Source organism: Rhamphochromis sp. 'chilingali' (assembly GCF_963969265.1).
Source record: "Rhamphochromis sp. 'chilingali' genome assembly, chromosome: 5".
In the NCBI taxonomy this organism is placed as follows: domain Eukaryota; kingdom Metazoa; phylum Chordata; class Actinopteri; order Cichliformes; family Cichlidae; genus Rhamphochromis; species Rhamphochromis sp. 'chilingali'.
The window spans coordinates 23,598,970-23,616,960 of NC_137932.1; the positions used below are offsets into that span (position 1 = coordinate 23,598,970).

Below are 17,991 nucleotides of genomic sequence, written 5' to 3' on the forward strand. Positions count from 1 at the left end.
TTTATTTTGAGACGTTTCTGTATTTGACTATAAGAACTCTCATCATCAACTTTATGCCATTAATACAAAATAATCAAAGCTGCTCCCAGTGATCAGCTCAGATTGTTTAAGTTTACAGTTTGTCACAGCTGCATGAAAACCAAACCAAAATTATCAGTGATTTTATTTACATTTTTCAGTACAACAGGAACAGTAACAGACTGAACTAAAGTAAATAATACAATATATTACAGAGTTACAAAATATAACAAATAGCTCAATTATAAATATCCAGAATATTACAGAGATTAAATATATATGATTGACATTTTATACAGCTTTAGTGAAACTTTAATAATCGCTTCATATATCAATATCAGGGAATTTAAAAGTCTTTCTTATGTCTGTTTGTGTTGTGTGCAGAGATCTCATTCCGGGTTTGGCAGTGTGGCGGCAGTCTGGAGATCCTGCCCTGCAGCAGAGTGGGTCACGTCTTCAGGAAGAAACACCCATATGTGTTTCCTGAAGGCAACGCCAACACATACATCAAGTAAGTGTCTGAAGGATAATTTATAGAACTATTTTTATCACGGTTTAACAAAAAAATCAGTAATACTTGAGCATGAACCTTTGTGAATTCACTTCACCTGTTTCGGTGCAATTCAGAGGGACAACAGAGGTGTTGGAGAGGTGGCAACAGACCCTCTTCTTATTCCTCCTGACTGAGTTTTTTCTACTTTTTCTTTTTGCTCGTTTCCTTGTCACTGCTGATAGTATGAGACGATACCTGCAGCAAATTTAGGCTGCACATGTAGCCCAGCTCCTCCACAATATTGTAAGGTTTGTTTAATCTCTGGGAACAGACTCAAGAGCATGGAGGAGATACCAAGAGGTGGCTCCTGTTGCTGCTGTGTTGATGCCTTTCTTTGTCACTTTCATTTGTACTAAAGCAGATGAAACTGATCTATAATGGCTTATGTTTCTTTTTTTTTTCTTTTCTTTTTTTTGCCATGTATAAGAAATATTTGAGAAATTCAATGTTAGATTGAACAAAGTTATAAGTATCACAATTTTTTAAAGTGCTACACTTCTTGCAGCAAACAAATGTATTTTTTTTCCCGTCTGCTCACTCATTATTGACTCAGTGTCATGAGTCGACAGTGAATCACTATAATGACCATTTGGACCGAAGGAATCTGCTCTGTTCCTGACATTTAGAAGATCACAGTGTTAACACGCAGCCGTCTGTGTCCACACTCCAATGCTTTTGAACTCTCTCCTGGAAAAATTCAGTGAAAATATATTTTCAATAAATAAACCCTTCCAAGTGTATCTGTAGGCTCGGGACAAGAAGAAGCAGAGGGTTTCTGCTTGTACTCAACTGGACCAATCACATTTGAGCAGGCTTTGATTGCATCCAAGGAAAACATCAAACGCAAAAATAAAACGTTTACCAAAATAGAATCAGCTCTAACCCAAAGTCCAGAAAAAGTGGTCTTCAGACCTGCATATACTGGGTCTAAAGACTAGCTGGTCATAGGAATGACAAGAATTCAGCCTCAGCTTTGCTATTAAATCTCACAGCTAAGAAGTTTACTTTCTTCCATCAGTGGTCTCATTCATACTTGGCTCATATTTGGCTCTTTTCTTCACTTTTTTTGTCTTCACTTTCTAAAATGCAGCTGCATAAATATCAAGAATAACGGATCCCCTTTGAGGATATGTGCAAACTCATATTCCCACAGAATCTTTGATTTATATTATACCATTGCAGCTGTTATTAACATTATGCATGTCCTACCTTCTGTGTTTGCTCAGTCACTCAACATCTTTAATTTAATATGCTGGAGGTAAATTAATTATGTGAGGAATATCGTGTCTGTCTAGTTTCTGCTATCTCAGTGGTGCTGACCTTCTAGCCTAAATACTGTTTGTTAACGAACTTTGGTACTGAATTAATAACATATCTGACTTTTTTGTAAATTTATATAATCCTCGAGCATGCGCTAACCTTCCTGCCTAACTAATAATACGAGATCACTTTTGTGTGACTGAATTGCTGTGGCATGCAGAGGAAACAGACATGCAGCATTGCCATTCGGAGCTGTGTGTGTGTTGCAGCCTCCAAATGATGCTCCCATCATTGTTAAAGTGGATTTACAGCTGCCTGGGAGCCTTTGAGCTGCGAGCACAATATTATCCTATTAGCATAAGCTGTATTCTTATTCTGCCCCTGTCAAAGAGTTTGAACAGAAAGATGCTTTCAGGCAGCCCAATAATCCATTAACAGGACTAATGTGCTCAGAATGCTTCCGAATTGGTCTTGTATAAATAGATCAATCATGGCTACAATAACAACTCCATTTAGATTACAGGGTCAAGAACAAAGTAAACATGACTACAAGGTGTGTTCCTAATAATGGCACGGTTTGGGATTTTGATCATGTTTGTGTCAAGTGATTTACTCAATTATTTTGTACTCCCATTAGTTTTACTTCCTTCCTTTGTTCTTCCCTTCAATTTCCTACCACACACATGCAGACACGCTTACAGTATAAGAAGTTTCTTGTTTTCCTCTCATTAGTCAGAGTAGTCAAGCTAGTTTCCTTTTTTTCTATTTATTTGAATATTTTCCTTGTGCTTATAAAAGGATTTCCTTGGGTATGACTACTGGCTACTTTTATGCTTTTATGCTCTTCTGGATTGTTTGCCATGTTTATTGACCCCTTGTGTATGACCCGAGCCTTCAAATTCTTCCCTTTTGGACTTTTACTTTGCCTCCCGTGTCCCGTATTTTGCTCTTCATCTTATGCTTTAGACTCTTCAATGCCTATTAGGGAACATGAGCTAAAAATTTACATTAAAAAGTTGCCACAAGAGAGAAACTCAATTTCTTCATTTAATATTAAAACCCATTAGTTTAATTGGGCCCTTTGCTAGTGAATATCCAATATTATGTTGAAGCATGTATTAAAAGTCATTCTGGGAAACGCTTAAAATGACAAATGAAAGTAGAAGACCAGTGAGAGGTTATCGAAACCCAAACTGCGGTGCTTTTTTTTCACAAATTAACTCACGAATATATTGATGATTTGTCAGGTGATTTTTTTTTTCCTTTAACAGTTCACTAATTCATAAACCTCAGCATGCAAGCACTGGCGCTAGCACTGCCAGCGTTGGGAGTTGAGGTCCCCTTTGTGGCTTAATGGACAGAGCAAGGCACTAAAGATGCCAGAATGAAGGGTTCTGTTCCCAAAATGAGCGCTCCCACTGCTAAATGGCACTTTGGAGCGAAGCCTCGGCCAAATGGCTCATATAAATTTATTGTTTTGTGTCAAGCAGCTAATCCATGCCAACACTGATACTTTTTTTTCAGTTGGGCTGTTTAGTTGCTCATTTTGCTCCCTGTTGGCCGTTACCGAGGCAACATCTGTTCTGCGCAGAAGAAGATGACTTTTATTTGTATCACGATGGCCTGATGTTTGTGATCAACGCCGTCCTCCCAAACAAAGCTGCTGTTGTCTGCTCTCGTGTTGCTCTGCTGGTTAATTAGCTCGAGGCTTCAGTGCTGGCAGTCTGGATTATGAATATGCTAAATAAAAAGGGGCTGCTTAATAATTCGATTACAAAGTTTATGCTGTTTCCTCCCTCGCTGAGGTCTGCTGCTGTGACCTCGTGTTTGCCTGCTTGCGTGTGCACAGTGAGAGGATTTAATTGTAAGCCTGCATGTGACACATATTTATGTTTATACGCCTACAAGCATCTCATATCCCCTCTCTCTTCCCCTTTCATTAAGCTGCCACAGCCAGTGTGTGTAATGCCTGTAATGGAGGGTTTCTGTCATTTCAGTGAGATTGTTCACAGCTCACAGAAACTCAGCTAATAGCTAATTACTACAGAGAGACAGAGGGAGGGAAAAATAGAGTAAATGGAGATGAGAGATAGTGAAAATGTGGTTTACTGTTAGCGCTGTGTGGGTGAATAAAGTGCAGTGAGTTGAACCGAAATGATGAGATACAGCAGTAGCTATGACTTACACTTGGTATCAACATGGCTCTATATGTGGAAGTCCTGCCTGAATAGAAGAAAACATGATGTGCTTGAATGCAAATGCAGAAAACATCGCAGCCAGCCATATGACAGCCTTTGTTGTGATCTCTTCTACACACTGCGTTACAGCTTATATTGTATGTACACTGAATGCCACTGAACTGTACAGTAAAAGGTGGATACAAACAATGTTTAAGTGCCTTAAACTTGCATTCTTTCTGATGCAGTCACAGGTTTCGGGTCATATTAATTACACTTTGATCGTGATTTTGTAAATTATTGACTCGTTCAGCATCTTCTCAGTGAACAAGTCGCCACTGTACATGTATGAACATGCGGTCAAGATGGTGTTTGCCAAAATTCTCAGCTCAAGGCTTTCAAATTAGACTTTAAAAAGTGCGTTAAAGAGATCTCACAGAGGTTATGTGTACGCTTGTATCTGTTATACACACTTCATGGTTCCATGGTTTCTCTGGTGCCCAGCTGGATTGAGATCTGGAGCATCTGATATTCAGGAAGTTGTTTTTGAGGTCAGCAGATCAAATTGTCCTATGGGGACGAGCAGGGGTAGTGACGTTAGAGAGTCCTATTTTTTCATTGTGGTGAGGGAGTGTGCTCGAATCAGTGTTGAGGTGTGCGGTCCAAATAACGTCTACATGAATTATTCCCTGCAGCTGTCAGTTGTTTGAATATCATGGCTGATCTGTTTGTAAATGTGCACGCTAGGGCAGGTGAACATGGAAAGAGACTCCAGTGAGGTCAGAATGGGATCTGATTGATCTGGCTAAGGTTCTGATTGAGCAGGTGATCCGGCTCACTTGGTTAAGTATGTGATCTATATACCAACGGTGGTGCAGGAACCAGGGTTTAGGTCTCCTCCAGACTTTTTTCTGCATTTATGTCCCCCTACTCTCTACCTGCTTTCTTGTCCACTCTGAGCTGTCCTGTTGAGGCTAAAAATGCAAAAAAAAAAAAATACATTTTAAATAAATAAATCAGCCAGACCACATCTAGAGGTGGGTTGTTTCTTTGTGTGTTTAAAGGCAGCAGGTAAATGATGTCTGTTTTTACTTCCTTCCATTTCTCCTTCCTCCTGCAGCCGCTCATCTGTTCGCTGTGGTTAAAATAACAGCTGGATCATATTCAGAAGTAGTTCAGACTGCAAATGAGGGCGAGACCTGACCTTACATATATATGCAAATACTACATTACATTACAGCACAGAGGTTGTGTTGCTGTATCTGAGATGAAGCTGTTCTGTTTGTTCTCATTCTGTTTGTATGTGATTAATAAATTACCTCTTGGTTTCACAATGCATTTTGTCAGTCATAATCACACATGCATAAAATGATTTTTGATGTCTCACATAGTGTTAAATAAAAAGGCCAATTATGCACCTCCTGTTTTTATATTTATGAAAACAAAATCTGCAGCCTGAGGATCAAATTAGAGACATAACATCATTTTAAGTCCCAAAGCTCTCTTTCTCATACACAATTAATATATTTCACAGAGCTGGGAAACACAAAGTTGAAATTAGTCTTGGGTCACATTCTTATCTGAGTGATTAAAGCAAAAACCTTTGTTGCTCAAGAAAACTTTAACATGAAAAATTTCTGTTTTCCAACTAAATTGCAAAATGTCTTTCAGAAAGCACATTATTAATTTCAGGAACGTGACGTTAGCTTACTCGTTGTCTGGTTTAAATTTGTCCAGTGACCTTGTATAAATCAACAAGAGGAATATTCAGAGTAGCACATGGTCACCATTAATGATTTTTAGCCTGAGTGTGATGTAAGTGTGTGGTTGTGCGTTTGCAGGAACACACGTCGTACAGCCGAGGTGTGGATGGATGACTTCCGGCTCTTTTATTACTCCGCTCGCCCGGCAGCACGAGGCAAATCCTACGGAGAGTAAGAACACACAAGTACATCTGACTCTCACATGTCAGTGTGTCATCTGCGTTGCCTCTTAGTCCTCAGATATTCAAACAGGACTGGTGTTTCTTTATTTGCACCAAAGCACGGGGACTTGTAGTATTGTCTTACCACAAGTAATTTAATGGAAATGTACCCTAACTTTGTTCACCATTAAAATTCAAGCATAAAGTAAAAGAAAGGGACAGATTGTTACATTTTACCAAAGTTAACTCACAGAAGTATAAACTCCTTCCTTTATCAAGTTAACTGCCCCTAGCAGCTACCACAATCAAACTGAATTAGGGCACAGAATAAGGCCATAAAATAGTGTGTTCATTGATTTGCACAATGGAATAATACAATCAGAGAAACTAAAAGGGTATTTCCTTTAACTCTTAGTTATTTAATGTGCTCTGAAAGTGTTGCTTTTGTTTTCTTTCAGCAATTTAAACAGTGAGAGGACTGCAGCTCAGCTTTTCAGCCTGGTGTGTTACTCTTAAAAAAATAAGGGTTAAGCCTAAAATAAATGGTTTATCTGTTTTGATAGCAGAAAAGATATGAGTATCAGAAATGCAGCCAGTAATAGACGCTGGCGACAGTTGTCGGTGAATACATGTCAGTGATTATCAGTCCTGCACATGTAGATGATGCTGCAGCTCTGCTTTAAGATTTTACCTGTTTTCATATCACACACCTCCGTTATTGGTAATGGTTGAACTCTTAGTTTGTCATTACTTGTGTCAGTTTTATTTTGTGTAGTTGCCTTATTGCTTTTTCTCCCCATATGATAGTGGCAGAGAAAAATAATTTTAATGAAAGTTGTTTGCTGATCATCTGCCAGCTTCTGTATCAATCTGATTGTCTGTTTCTGCCTGTGTTCAGTATCCGAAGCAGAGTGGAACTTCGGAAGAAGCTCAACTGTAAATCCTTCAAGTGGTACTTGGACAATGTCTACCCAGAGCTCAAGTAAGTATGTGTGTGTGTCTGTGTGTGTGTCTGGAGACTTATCTGTCTAGGAAAAGCTCCTGCTGAGTATGCAAAGTGAGAAGAGAATTTTTAAAGCTAATGCCGAAAGTGGCTTAAATACTGCCTGGCTCATTGTTATGATAAGATAATTTCTTTTTGTGCTTTTCTACCTTTTTGTTTATCCTCAACTTCTAAAGAAGAACATTTTGCTGTATACACTTAAAGTTTACTTTGCTCCCCATAGGGGATACCTCTATCTCTGCGAAGCTTTTTAACAGCTTTGTAAAACTGAGTGAGTTATTCCTTTTTTTAAAAAACAGGGTCACAGACAAGTTTTACAGATTAGCCATTATCCAGGTCTACGCCAGCCTCTGCTGCTGGAGTTGTAAATGCTCTGTTTTTAATCTGTGTCCTGGATTCTTTAACGCTAATTCTATTCATAAAAAAGTGATTTATGCTTGGCCAATCTCCCCTTCGAGGACAACCACTTAAATCGCTTCAACCACAAGTGCCGTTGTGACCATTTGTGATTTGTCAAACTCAGGCAGCCTTCATTTCAATGTTCACTGCTGTTGATTATATCTCATGGATAAATCAGTAAAAACACCCAGAGTGTCTAAACCATCAGGTTAGGTGTGGGTTTTTTGTTTTTTTACAGTAAACCATCAATGCAGGTCTCAACTTCAATGTCACGAGACATCTGAGGGAACATATGTTTTAACTTTTTGTACAGATCAATACAATAATTGCTCCCCAACCACTTTACCTAATTGATTTTAATGCAATGGCAGCACCGTTTATAAATGCATACATATGAATACTACAAGTAGTAGTAGCAGTGTAGAGCCACTGGTGCATAACTAGCGATAAAGCTCAGCTTGGTTTTTTGCGCTCAAAAACACAGCTGCAGCAGCTATAGCATGGCTGCTCATGAATGGAGTCTGATCAGCACTTTGTATATGGCTTATTTAGCAACTCACAAATGCATCACAAGTTTTACTAATGTTTGCATTCACTGCCGCCACCTTGAAATGTTTGGAAAGCAGCAATGGTTAAGAGACGTGTAAGCAGTTTGCATCATTTCCAATGTTAACAGCTATGACACCCTGATTTGAGGGTGTGAAGAAGCAAAGGTCCCACTGGGTTTGCGTCAATGTGGGACCTTTGCTTCTTTTTTTTTCCCCCTCACTTCTTACTTTCGCTTCCATTAAAAACTACTTGGTTGTGGTCATGAAAAGAGGTTCAGGTTAAAGTATGCCCTTTCACACCAGTAGTGAAAAATGATGAGTTGTAACTGGTCGCTCTCATTTACCTTTGCATAAATGTGCAACTCAAGCAGTTTTCAACCACATCTGCTCACATATACAGCCCATTTTCATGTCCTCTTCAACGCCTAACTGTCTCTGTGGGTTAAATGTCTCCCTGTGTCCTGATTGGCTGAGTTCCCATGGGATCTGCTTCCTCAGACTGACTCCCCTATCTGCACACAACACACACTCACACACAAATATAACTAAACGGCCACACTTAAGTGTGCCCTAAGCTCTGGCAGTGACTCTTCCTTACAAGCACACAACCTAGCAATGCAAAATACCTTTAAGACACATAAACACTTTCATTTAAATGCTTCCTCTCCCTTTCACACACTTTAGCACACACACACACACACACTCCCACTTAAATACCGGTACCCATTTATCCACTGGAGGCTGGTGTTAATCCCCCAGAATGGAATTAACACGGTTGCTCTCAAGGGAAGACAGACCTGACCCTTAAAACGCAGAATAACCTTTAACGGGTTATTAAAACAGAGAGAGATAGCAGATTGAATTAATGCTACAGGGCTTAAGCCCGAGTTTATAGCACAGTGGAGACTTTAACAAGAAAGAGTGAGAAAGTTTATCACAGAGGAAGACAAGGAAGAAACTTTCTGAAGTAATGAGTTTAGAGAATCGTAGCCTTCAGCAGATTTTTTTAAAGGTGCAGAGCATCTTTTTTTTTTTCCCAAACACTGATAAATTTCTGTCAAATTAAGAGTGTGATCTTGATGTGGCTAATGAGACCATGCAGGAGATGATTAAAGTCTCTGGTCTCATCACAATGACATTCCTATTATAGTTTAACTTTAGGCCAAACTTCCTCTAAAGGCTATTGCTTCTTTTTCAGATATGTGTGTTCTTGGAGATTAAGTACGTATTTTAGTGGTAGAGTTTTTATGGTTTCATGTTGCTCCACATCCGTACGATGCAATGAATACCTTAACTGAAAGGAGTCTCGTTTTCTCCATCAGGGTCCCAGACGACTCCGACTCACAGTCTGGAGTGATCAAACAGAGGCAGAACTGTCTGGAGTCCCGCAAGGTGGAGGGTCAGGAGATGCCCGTCCTCACATTAGCTCCCTGCACGGGAACTGAGGGCGTCCCCGCCATCAATCAGGTGGGTCAGTCAGCAGTTTGAAAGGAAGAGACAGAGCTTGGAGGAAATGCTGAAACTGTCCCTACTGTGAATCAGCAGGGACTACTAGAAATGAAAGAGTGCTGTTTCTTTTATTAAAAGCAGGATGGCAGTTTTATATTTCAACAGTTTAGTTCCTGGTTTGCATTCATTTGGTTCTACGGAGAATTTTATTTTGTTACAAATTTTAAAAATGTGAAATAACTTTTACAAAAGTTGCATTGATGCTATATCTAGGGAAATCTAGGAACAAAGCAAGAAAATGTTTGAAATGCAGATCTCTTTCTTCATAATAATACAGTATTTTTAAAAAGTGATGTGTGAAGGGGTCAATCATCCAAAGCAGGGGACAGTACAGAAGAGAGGTGAAGAAAGAAGAAAGTGCAGGCAGGGTGGAGTTGGTGGAGATGCATGTCTGGTTGACAGAAGGATAGAACCAAGAGTGAAAGAGAAAGTTTACAAGATGATAGTGAGACCTGCTGTGAGGTGTAGTTTGAAGTTGGTGTCACTGATAAAAAGACATGAGGCGGAGCTGAAGATGTTGAGATTTTCATTGGGAGTGACCAGAATGGACAGGAATGAGTACATGAGAGGGACGGCTCAGGTTGAGATTTCTTTTATTATAGTGGATATATTGGACAAAGGATGTTGAAGCTGGAGCTTCTAGGCAGGAGGAAAGAGAGAGACCTTCATGCGGTGAAGGAAGAGATGCAGAGGATTGGTGGGGACAGAGGATGAGAGCGAGGTAGATGATCTGCTGCCAACACAGCCCCTAAAGGAAGCAGCTGAATGAAAATGTAACACGTGAAAAATTCAGTCTTCAGCAATAGCATTTTGTTTGCCAAACTCAAAACTTAGGGCAGGAGAATAATTTGAAATCTGTTGCAATAGCATGGAAAATTCTTCTTATAGTGGCTTTCACCTGATTGTGAGTGTGCGGAAAAGCTGCAAGTGCAAAATGGGGGCTGAACGGATTTAAAAAAGAAAGAAAGAAAAAGGATGAGGAAATACTGCTCAACTCAGCTTTCATTTTATTGTCTCTCACTTGCCATTTTCCAGAAAATTGTTCCCCTAAAACACACTAAGGTTTTAAAATGTGTGTTTTTTTGTGTTTGCGACCTTATGTGTGCATGCTGTGTATAAAATCTGCATGTACAGACAGGATTTAAAGAGAAAAAAGCTTCTCTTTCTGACCTGGAGCACACAACAGAAAATAGTTGGTCATATACTTTCTCACTATTTGACTGTTTGGTTTAGGTGAAGGTGCTGCTGAAATAGAGCAGGCAGGAGCAGGACACATGGCGCCCTGTCACTCGCTGTAAATTCACAGGACGTCAGTGCGAGTGTGAAAATGTCTTGTTTGTGTTCAGCCAGTTATTTTTACTCTTCTCTGTGTGTTTATGTGTGTATGTCTGACCTGCTCTCACTATGTTCATTTTACTTACTTTGCACAGCAGCATGCTGAGGAGCGTGTGTGTGTGTGTGTGTTTCCCTTTCTCTGAGCTATAATTAATACCCGTAGGATTCTTATTATTCCATGTTAAGAACAAGTGTGAAGGCTGCGCTTCACTCTAAACAAGCCGCTGCGCAGAAAGCAAATGTGTCAGCAGCTGGGATGCCTAAAGGCTGCAGAGCTTGGCTTGTGGCTGGAAGGTCGCTGGTTCAGATCCCTGAGCTCAAAGGGAGAACCGCTGAGATGTGTGTGAATGTGAATGAGAAACTCTCAGTAATCAGCAACGCAAGAGAAAGGCCTGAAGGGGGGCTCTTAATCCCTGTTTGTTCGTGTTCAGAAGTCTGGTTTGAACTGGGCAGCTCCCAGGTGGGTATAATTTTGAATTTTAATTCATTTCCCCCTTCTGTCATGTTAAGGTTTTAAAGCAGCCCAATTACTATAAAATGAAGGAATTCAAATGAAATATTTCTAATATGAATTACTAAATTTACCTGCGGTTTTGGTCATTACTCCTATCGAGGTATAGTTATAATCATGTCCTGTCAAGGCCGTTCTCAACAGAAAATCGAGAGCATTGACAAAGTTGGATACTGATATATAATTTCAAAACTATCTGGCTGTAAGATAGTGTCTCACTTTGGAAAGGGAAGTAAGAGTTTTTTTTTAACATTAATCAGTGTAGCTTCAAATGTATGTAGTTAACCAAACCCAAATCATGCCATGCTCAGGTGGTTACAAATGTGCTGACATCAGTTCTTTTAGGGATAAAAGTCAATTCAGAAATCAGAAAATAAATGTTTATCCAGTCACTGGTGAATTCAAGCAAGCAGCCACAGTATAGTCACGCTGCAGTAGTCCTGTAGTGGGTTTGTTTTGTACTCATTGGTAAGGTTGTGCCATAAATAGTGCTTGGGGGTAGATGTGATATCTATCACAGTTGAAATAAATTTTAATCCCAGTATCGTTTTTGTCTTTTTATACCCAGATTACGAGAATGCTTTAGCCATATGTCACTGATAACACGGGCCTTGTAATCAAATATAAATACTGAAGTTGGCAAGATACCTTTTGATTGCAAATTTGTTAAGTCTTCATGAGGCCAAAGCTGTTGCTATATAAATAAAATGTAATTTATTTAATGTAGTAAGAGAGATTCCATTGTATCTGTCTCTTGACCAAGTCTATACATATTGACAATTCATCATATTCATTACTCCGTAAGACTTGTTGGCATTAATTTTCAGTCCAGTTCTTGTGTAATTTGGCATGCCTCAGCCCTCCCTCCCTGTTTCCTTTCCTTATGAATGGCTTCTTGACAGCCGCTTTTCCACTGAGACCATTTCTCATGAGGCTTCAGCAAACGTTTGATGGATCAGCTGAAGGGCCCGATGGTTCCCTCAGGTCCAGCGTCAGGTCTTTGCTGGATTTTTCCTCTTTTTAATATAATATAATTTTCAGATACTGTTCATCGGCTGTAGAGAATTTGTAGGCCTGCAACTTATCTTGACCTCCATTTGTCCAGTTTCCTGAGATTGACAGACTGCACACCGTCCTGAGCTATGCCAAGGTTTTAGCTAATAGCTTCTTGAGAGTCATCTTGTTGATGTGGAACTACTACTTAGTATTACTTAAAATTTTATTTCTGTCTATCTGTGTTATCTTAGATGTTTTCTGCAGATCTGTTTAAAGACGTGTGAGCAAATTATGTGTTTTGCCACAGGATGTTGTTGTCTGTTGCATGTATACAAAACCCTGGTTAATCCCTGAGTTGGTTGTCTTTTTTATGCTTGAATTATTCACCATTCAGTCAGTGTTAAGTGGTTTAACACTGATTCCCCCCAGGAAATCCTGGAGAACTGTTGCTCAAAATCATTTTAAAAAATTAAAAATCTTTTTCTATGGAAGCAAAATGGAAAGAGAGGAGAGTGACTCAAGACTATTAATATTTTGTGCATTATGATGTAGAGTTTTTACAGACATTTTTAAACAAAACCAGGTGAATTGAAAATAGGGAAGAAGTGAGTAAGACCCACGAGGATTCATGGGCAGCAGAGGATGGCTCATTCATCTGTTTCAGAAAGATTGTATAGAAATCTTTGAGAAAATGACATTTGTGTTGATTTTATTTGAAACTTTGTAAACCTTTCCTTATGGATTTATGCTCTCCATCACAGTTAGGAATCTTATTTAATGTAACGTCCATTTTGTAGCTATTACTCACATTTCCAGTGACGTGGTAAAGTGGGGTCTACTTCCAGACTTATCGAAGATTGCTACGAGTCAGTCATGCAAATGTTTTGTAAGCCCACACATCTTAATTTGAATAGTAATTTCCTAAATAGTAGCAAAACCTGTGTTAGTGTTTGAGTAACATAGCAGAGGCCAGAATGGTTCCACCAGCTGATATACAGTACTAGTCAATAGTTTGGATCCTCTTAGCCTGTCCAAACCTTTCAGTGGTTCTTTATTGTCGAATGAGGGTGAAGAAGTTTGTAAATGTCTTTGTTTGTCTCACTTTGGACTCGGGGTGTCCCCTGGTCTCTCTTCCAATTTGTTAGATGAGGATGCTGGATTACCAGCGCAGGCAGCCAAACATGAAGTGAAAAGCAATTCAAAATAGCAAGTGAAAACAAAGCTCTCCCACAGGACATCAACTTGAAAGTTGACGAGAAGTTTTTTGGCATAAGTAATGAAATAATAATGGAATATCAAATATGGGACATTAATAGTGTAAATAATGCAATGTAAGAACAAAAAATAGCCATTCTGAAGCTTAAAAATCTGAAGCTTCGGTCCATCAGAAAAAAAAGAAAAGAAATGTCTTTAAACCTACCATTTTGCACCAACTTTCACATACAAGGAAATAAAAATCAATAGCAGAGGCAGAGAGACCATTTTATAAACCCACAGCAGCAGAAACTAGAACTGAATCCTGCAAAGCAAGGATTCAAATGCATTATATGAGTGTATTAATGGGAGGTGGACAACTGTGTATAACATAGCAGAAATGTAAGATGAGGTACAAGAATGATGGGTATGAAATCCAACCCACTGAGCCACAAAACCATGAATTTAAACACAATTTGCTCCAAATGTAATGAGTGCACAGGCATGAAGTTGTACTTTAATCATTTCTGCTGTCGACTCTGAATGTGCACACAAATAGAAAGTAGTTCGGGCAACTTTCTTTTTTCTTTTTTTTCAGGAAAGAATAAAGCTTACACTCACAGCTTTGTACACAGAGCTGCAGGTGTCATCATTATTTTGAGCCAAAGTCCACTTTGCTTTTAACCTTTTAGCTATCTGGGGAACACTTGTGCTGAGCATGCAGACCTTGTTTCAGTGCTGACCTGCTTAATGTTTAACAGCATAACCAGTGAGCATGTTTACCCGCAGCCTGATTCCCATCACAGTTAGCAGTCCGCTTCAACCTCTGCCTAACGTGTTTACATGCAGGCGGTGACTTTCTAAAAATATTCCCGAGATACGCATACGTGACATGTCAGGATTGTGCAGAAAGTCGAATCTTGTTGGAACACATCTGAAATAATAAAAATCCTTTTCTCACGTCTGAAACCAGGCAAATTCAAAAGAAAACAGAAGAATAAGGCATGAGTCAGCAGCGAGGCCAAGAGATTATAAACGTTAGGAATAATTATTTGAAAGTAATGCAGGACCACCGTGAGGGCCACACTGCCTTATATTCCAGGAAATATTGAAGTGTGAGTCAGTGCCTGATTTTCGTGTCTTTCTTTACTTAAATAAAGACATTTTCACCAGAAGCTGAAACAGAAAAAGCAGGCGGAATCCTCAGGCCCGGCTATTTAATATGCATCTACGAAAATTATAATAGAAATGTGCTCAAATTTTTATTATTGTTATTATTACAGTAATAACAACAATGATCTTGACGGATTTAAAAATGCTTTAGAATTCTCATTGGAAAACAGGTGTGTTAGTTACATCCCAGCCTGAGCAGTGGTGAGGTTACTGGTTTTATATTGTTGAACACTGACTCTTAAGTACGAATCCTGGGACGTTCCAGTAGAGAGAAGATGTACTGAGCTGCAGGACCAATTAACTTCTAATGTCATTCTCTTTGCTGCAGTTCAATAAATCAATCATGTGATGAAATACACCCCGCAGCGTTGAGATATTTAAGATAAAATGTCATAAATCACCCAGCTGGTTTGAAAAGACCTCCCACTGTTCTGCCATCTGACTCTCGACCTCCATTATTCTATAAGGTCAAGTCAGCAGACTTATAGCAGTATGATTATGTTAATAATGTTTGAATATGAAATGAAGGGGGGGGGGGGGGGGGGGGGGGGGGGGTTAAAAAACACATTACTTATTCACTGAAAGATTTAATGATTAACTGAAAAGCAAGTCAACAGAAAATTAATGAAAAGCTAATCTGAGAATAGAGTAATCCATTAAGTTAAAATGCCAAACAAAAAAGAAGTATTTGGAGTTTAGGTAAAAGCAACAAAGCTCCAGTACAGATCACAAGTACAGAGCTGAAAATTTCATGTTAATGGCTGTAAACACAAAATCACTCATAATTTGGAAATGTGGCCCTGAATGTTGTACCAATGTAAAATCTAGTATTTTTTTCTTAATGATATACATTCATCTGTATGTACAATTTCCTCAATGAAGCTGATCTAATGTAAGGTGATATCTAATGATTTTATACTTAATACTATTCATGATTAATTATATTTAATATAAAGCTGACTGTTGAGTAGCAATTTTCATGCGTGTTGAATATAAAATGGTAATCTGTTAATTAACTAGTAACTAAGACAATTAAAGTACACCAGTTCCCTGCAGACTGCAGACATTTGTAGTAACTACTAATCATGTCTTGATGACCATTAAAAAAAGCTAATTCCATTGATTTATGAAAAGTATTTGTGTTTTTCTAAGTATCTGTTTTCAACATTGCTCATAAATGTTTGTCTGCAACTCTCTATCTAATTTAAGTTTTTTAAAAAAAGGTACTCGGACTGAGTCTGATATAATCATTTTGGACAAGACGTTCGAGCTTTGTGAGTTATATATTGTCTGACTTTAATCTTGATACATTTATACAATATGCGCTACACAGTGAGCTACACAGTGAGCTACACAGTGAGCTACACAGGTCTGATACTCTCTCACAGGCTTCTGAAAGAAATGTATCTGTGGCCGGAGCTTAGTGAGATCGTTTTTGTAGACTGATTATTCTTGGTGATAAATGTGCTACAAATGGATTGACTGATTTTTCTATTTTTTGCTCTATTTTATACAATTCCAGCAGTTTAAAGAAACAACATAACAAAAAAAACGTATTCATGCATTTTTTGCTTCACCAACGAATACTTGAAGATAATGCTGATAATGAGATACACAGTCTGTAACTTGATAGCAGGACTTCTTTCAGTGCTTTCTAAACACAATCCATAAAAATGTATCATTTCAAGCTGTTTTTACCTGAAACTTGTAACACTGCCTGCTTCAGACAAGGTTATATGTCATTATAGTTACCAGGGTGATCTAGCCAGGTGTCATCTTTGTGACATTGAAAACTCTGACTTTAAGCCTTGCATCTGTTGCTAGCTCATTATTCACAGTAAACCCTTCAGGCAGTTCTACAGGAGAGGAAGGTCTGAGCATCTTTGCTTAGACCGCTGCTCCTACAACCTGGACTCAGATAAGCTGGTGAAAATTGAATAATGGAAGACAAAAAGACTGCTTGGGCAAAACTGCTCTGTAATCACTCGGACCATGCAATCAGCCATGAACTTTTCTTTATACTAAAGTATTCTAGAGTCAAATGTGAGGCCATCTGTTCAACAGCTAAAGCTGGGCTTAAATTGGATCATTGCAAAAGGACGATGATAATAAACACAGCAGCAAATATGCAACTGATGGCTGAAAAAACAATCAAGGTCCTGCAATGGCCCAGTCGGTCCAGACCTCTGCCCGACTGAAATGCTGTGGCAGGACCTTAAGAGAGGTGAGCAGAAATGAATGCCTGCAAACATCAATGAGGGTAAAACAGTGTCATAAAAAAGAGGCAACATTTCTCTACAAGATTTCTCCTTATAAGACAAATTTGACTGAACTATGAAGGAAAATATCACGGAGTATTCTTTTTACCTTTTAGGATCCCGTGAAAACTTTCTTTCTCATGTGACTGTTTATATATATTTATTAAGGCAAGAAATAGCTGCAGGAACTTTTTCAGTATTTTTATATTGAAATGAAAAGTTATAAGTCAGGATCATCCCTAGTTTGTTAAATGCCCTTTAATTCTAATAAAGATATATCAAAATCAAACACGATTAAGACGATTTAAACCATTTGCTTTGACAAGCATGTCAGCATTGTTTGTTTGGTCTATAAAGAAATGGCTTTCACAGTTTGTTGTGGATGGCTGGCCTGGATAGAGCCCTAATTTCCTCCCCATTCAGCACATTTGTGCTGAACTGCAATGCCAACTGTGAGCCAGGCTTCACCGATACTCTTGTAGCCAGATGGGAGCAAATCCCTGCAGTCAGGTCTGGTGCAAAGCAAGAAACAATGGGAGTTGAGGATTAAATTCACACCAATTTAATGTTGCTTTTCCACCTGTCTCTACCGCTGTTGTGCTGTCTTTAATGACTTTATCTTCATGACCGCTTATCAGAAACAACACCAGAGGTGGGGCTGCACTTGAAAATGTCAGCTTTCAAAAACCAAACCCACACACAGCATTTCAAAATTCAGAGCAGATAAAAATGATTAACTCCATCTTCCTCTCTGCAGGAGTGGGTGTACACTCACGGACAGCAGATCCGACAGCAGCAGCACTGCCTGTCTGTCTCCACCACGTTCCCTGCCTCCCAGGTCCTGCTGCTGCCCTGCAACATGGCGGATGGCAAACAGGTCTGAGCACATACACGCATACACTTAGACAGACACACATAGTCGAGGAAGACAGGTGGTGCGTATCTGCTGGCGGGTCATAACCGTATATCATATGGCTGATAAATTAATCTAAATGTTAATTAATCTGAAGGCAAATTTGTCTAAAGATGATTGTTATACACACACACATACTCGCACTAACACACACACACACACACACTCTGCAGGAGCAGATGCTTGACAGTTTTTTGGACAGGTAGCTAGAAATACAGAC

The 17,991-nt window shown here is 39.0% G+C and overlaps 1 protein-coding gene across 2 annotated transcripts in view; it reads left to right on the forward strand.

Annotated features, from left to right (window-relative positions):
- Positions 1–17,991, forward strand: part of galnt14 (UDP-N-acetyl-alpha-D-galactosamine:polypeptide N-acetylgalactosaminyltransferase 14 (GalNAc-T14)) — a 242,116-nt gene that overhangs the window by 215,465 nt on the left and 8,660 nt on the right. The window contains exons 10-14 of one of the 2 annotated variants that reach the window (XM_080881768.1): positions 403–529; positions 5,850–5,942; positions 6,831–6,914; positions 9,205–9,349; positions 17,616–17,735. In XM_080881768.1, the coding sequence (XP_080737894.1) occupies positions 403–529; positions 5,850–5,942; positions 6,831–6,914; positions 9,205–9,349; positions 17,616–17,735 (569 nt within the window). The remainder of the gene's footprint in view (positions 1–402; positions 530–5,849; positions 5,943–6,830; positions 6,915–9,204; positions 9,350–17,615; positions 17,736–17,991) is intronic. The other variant, XM_080881769.1, reaches the window with a different exon arrangement.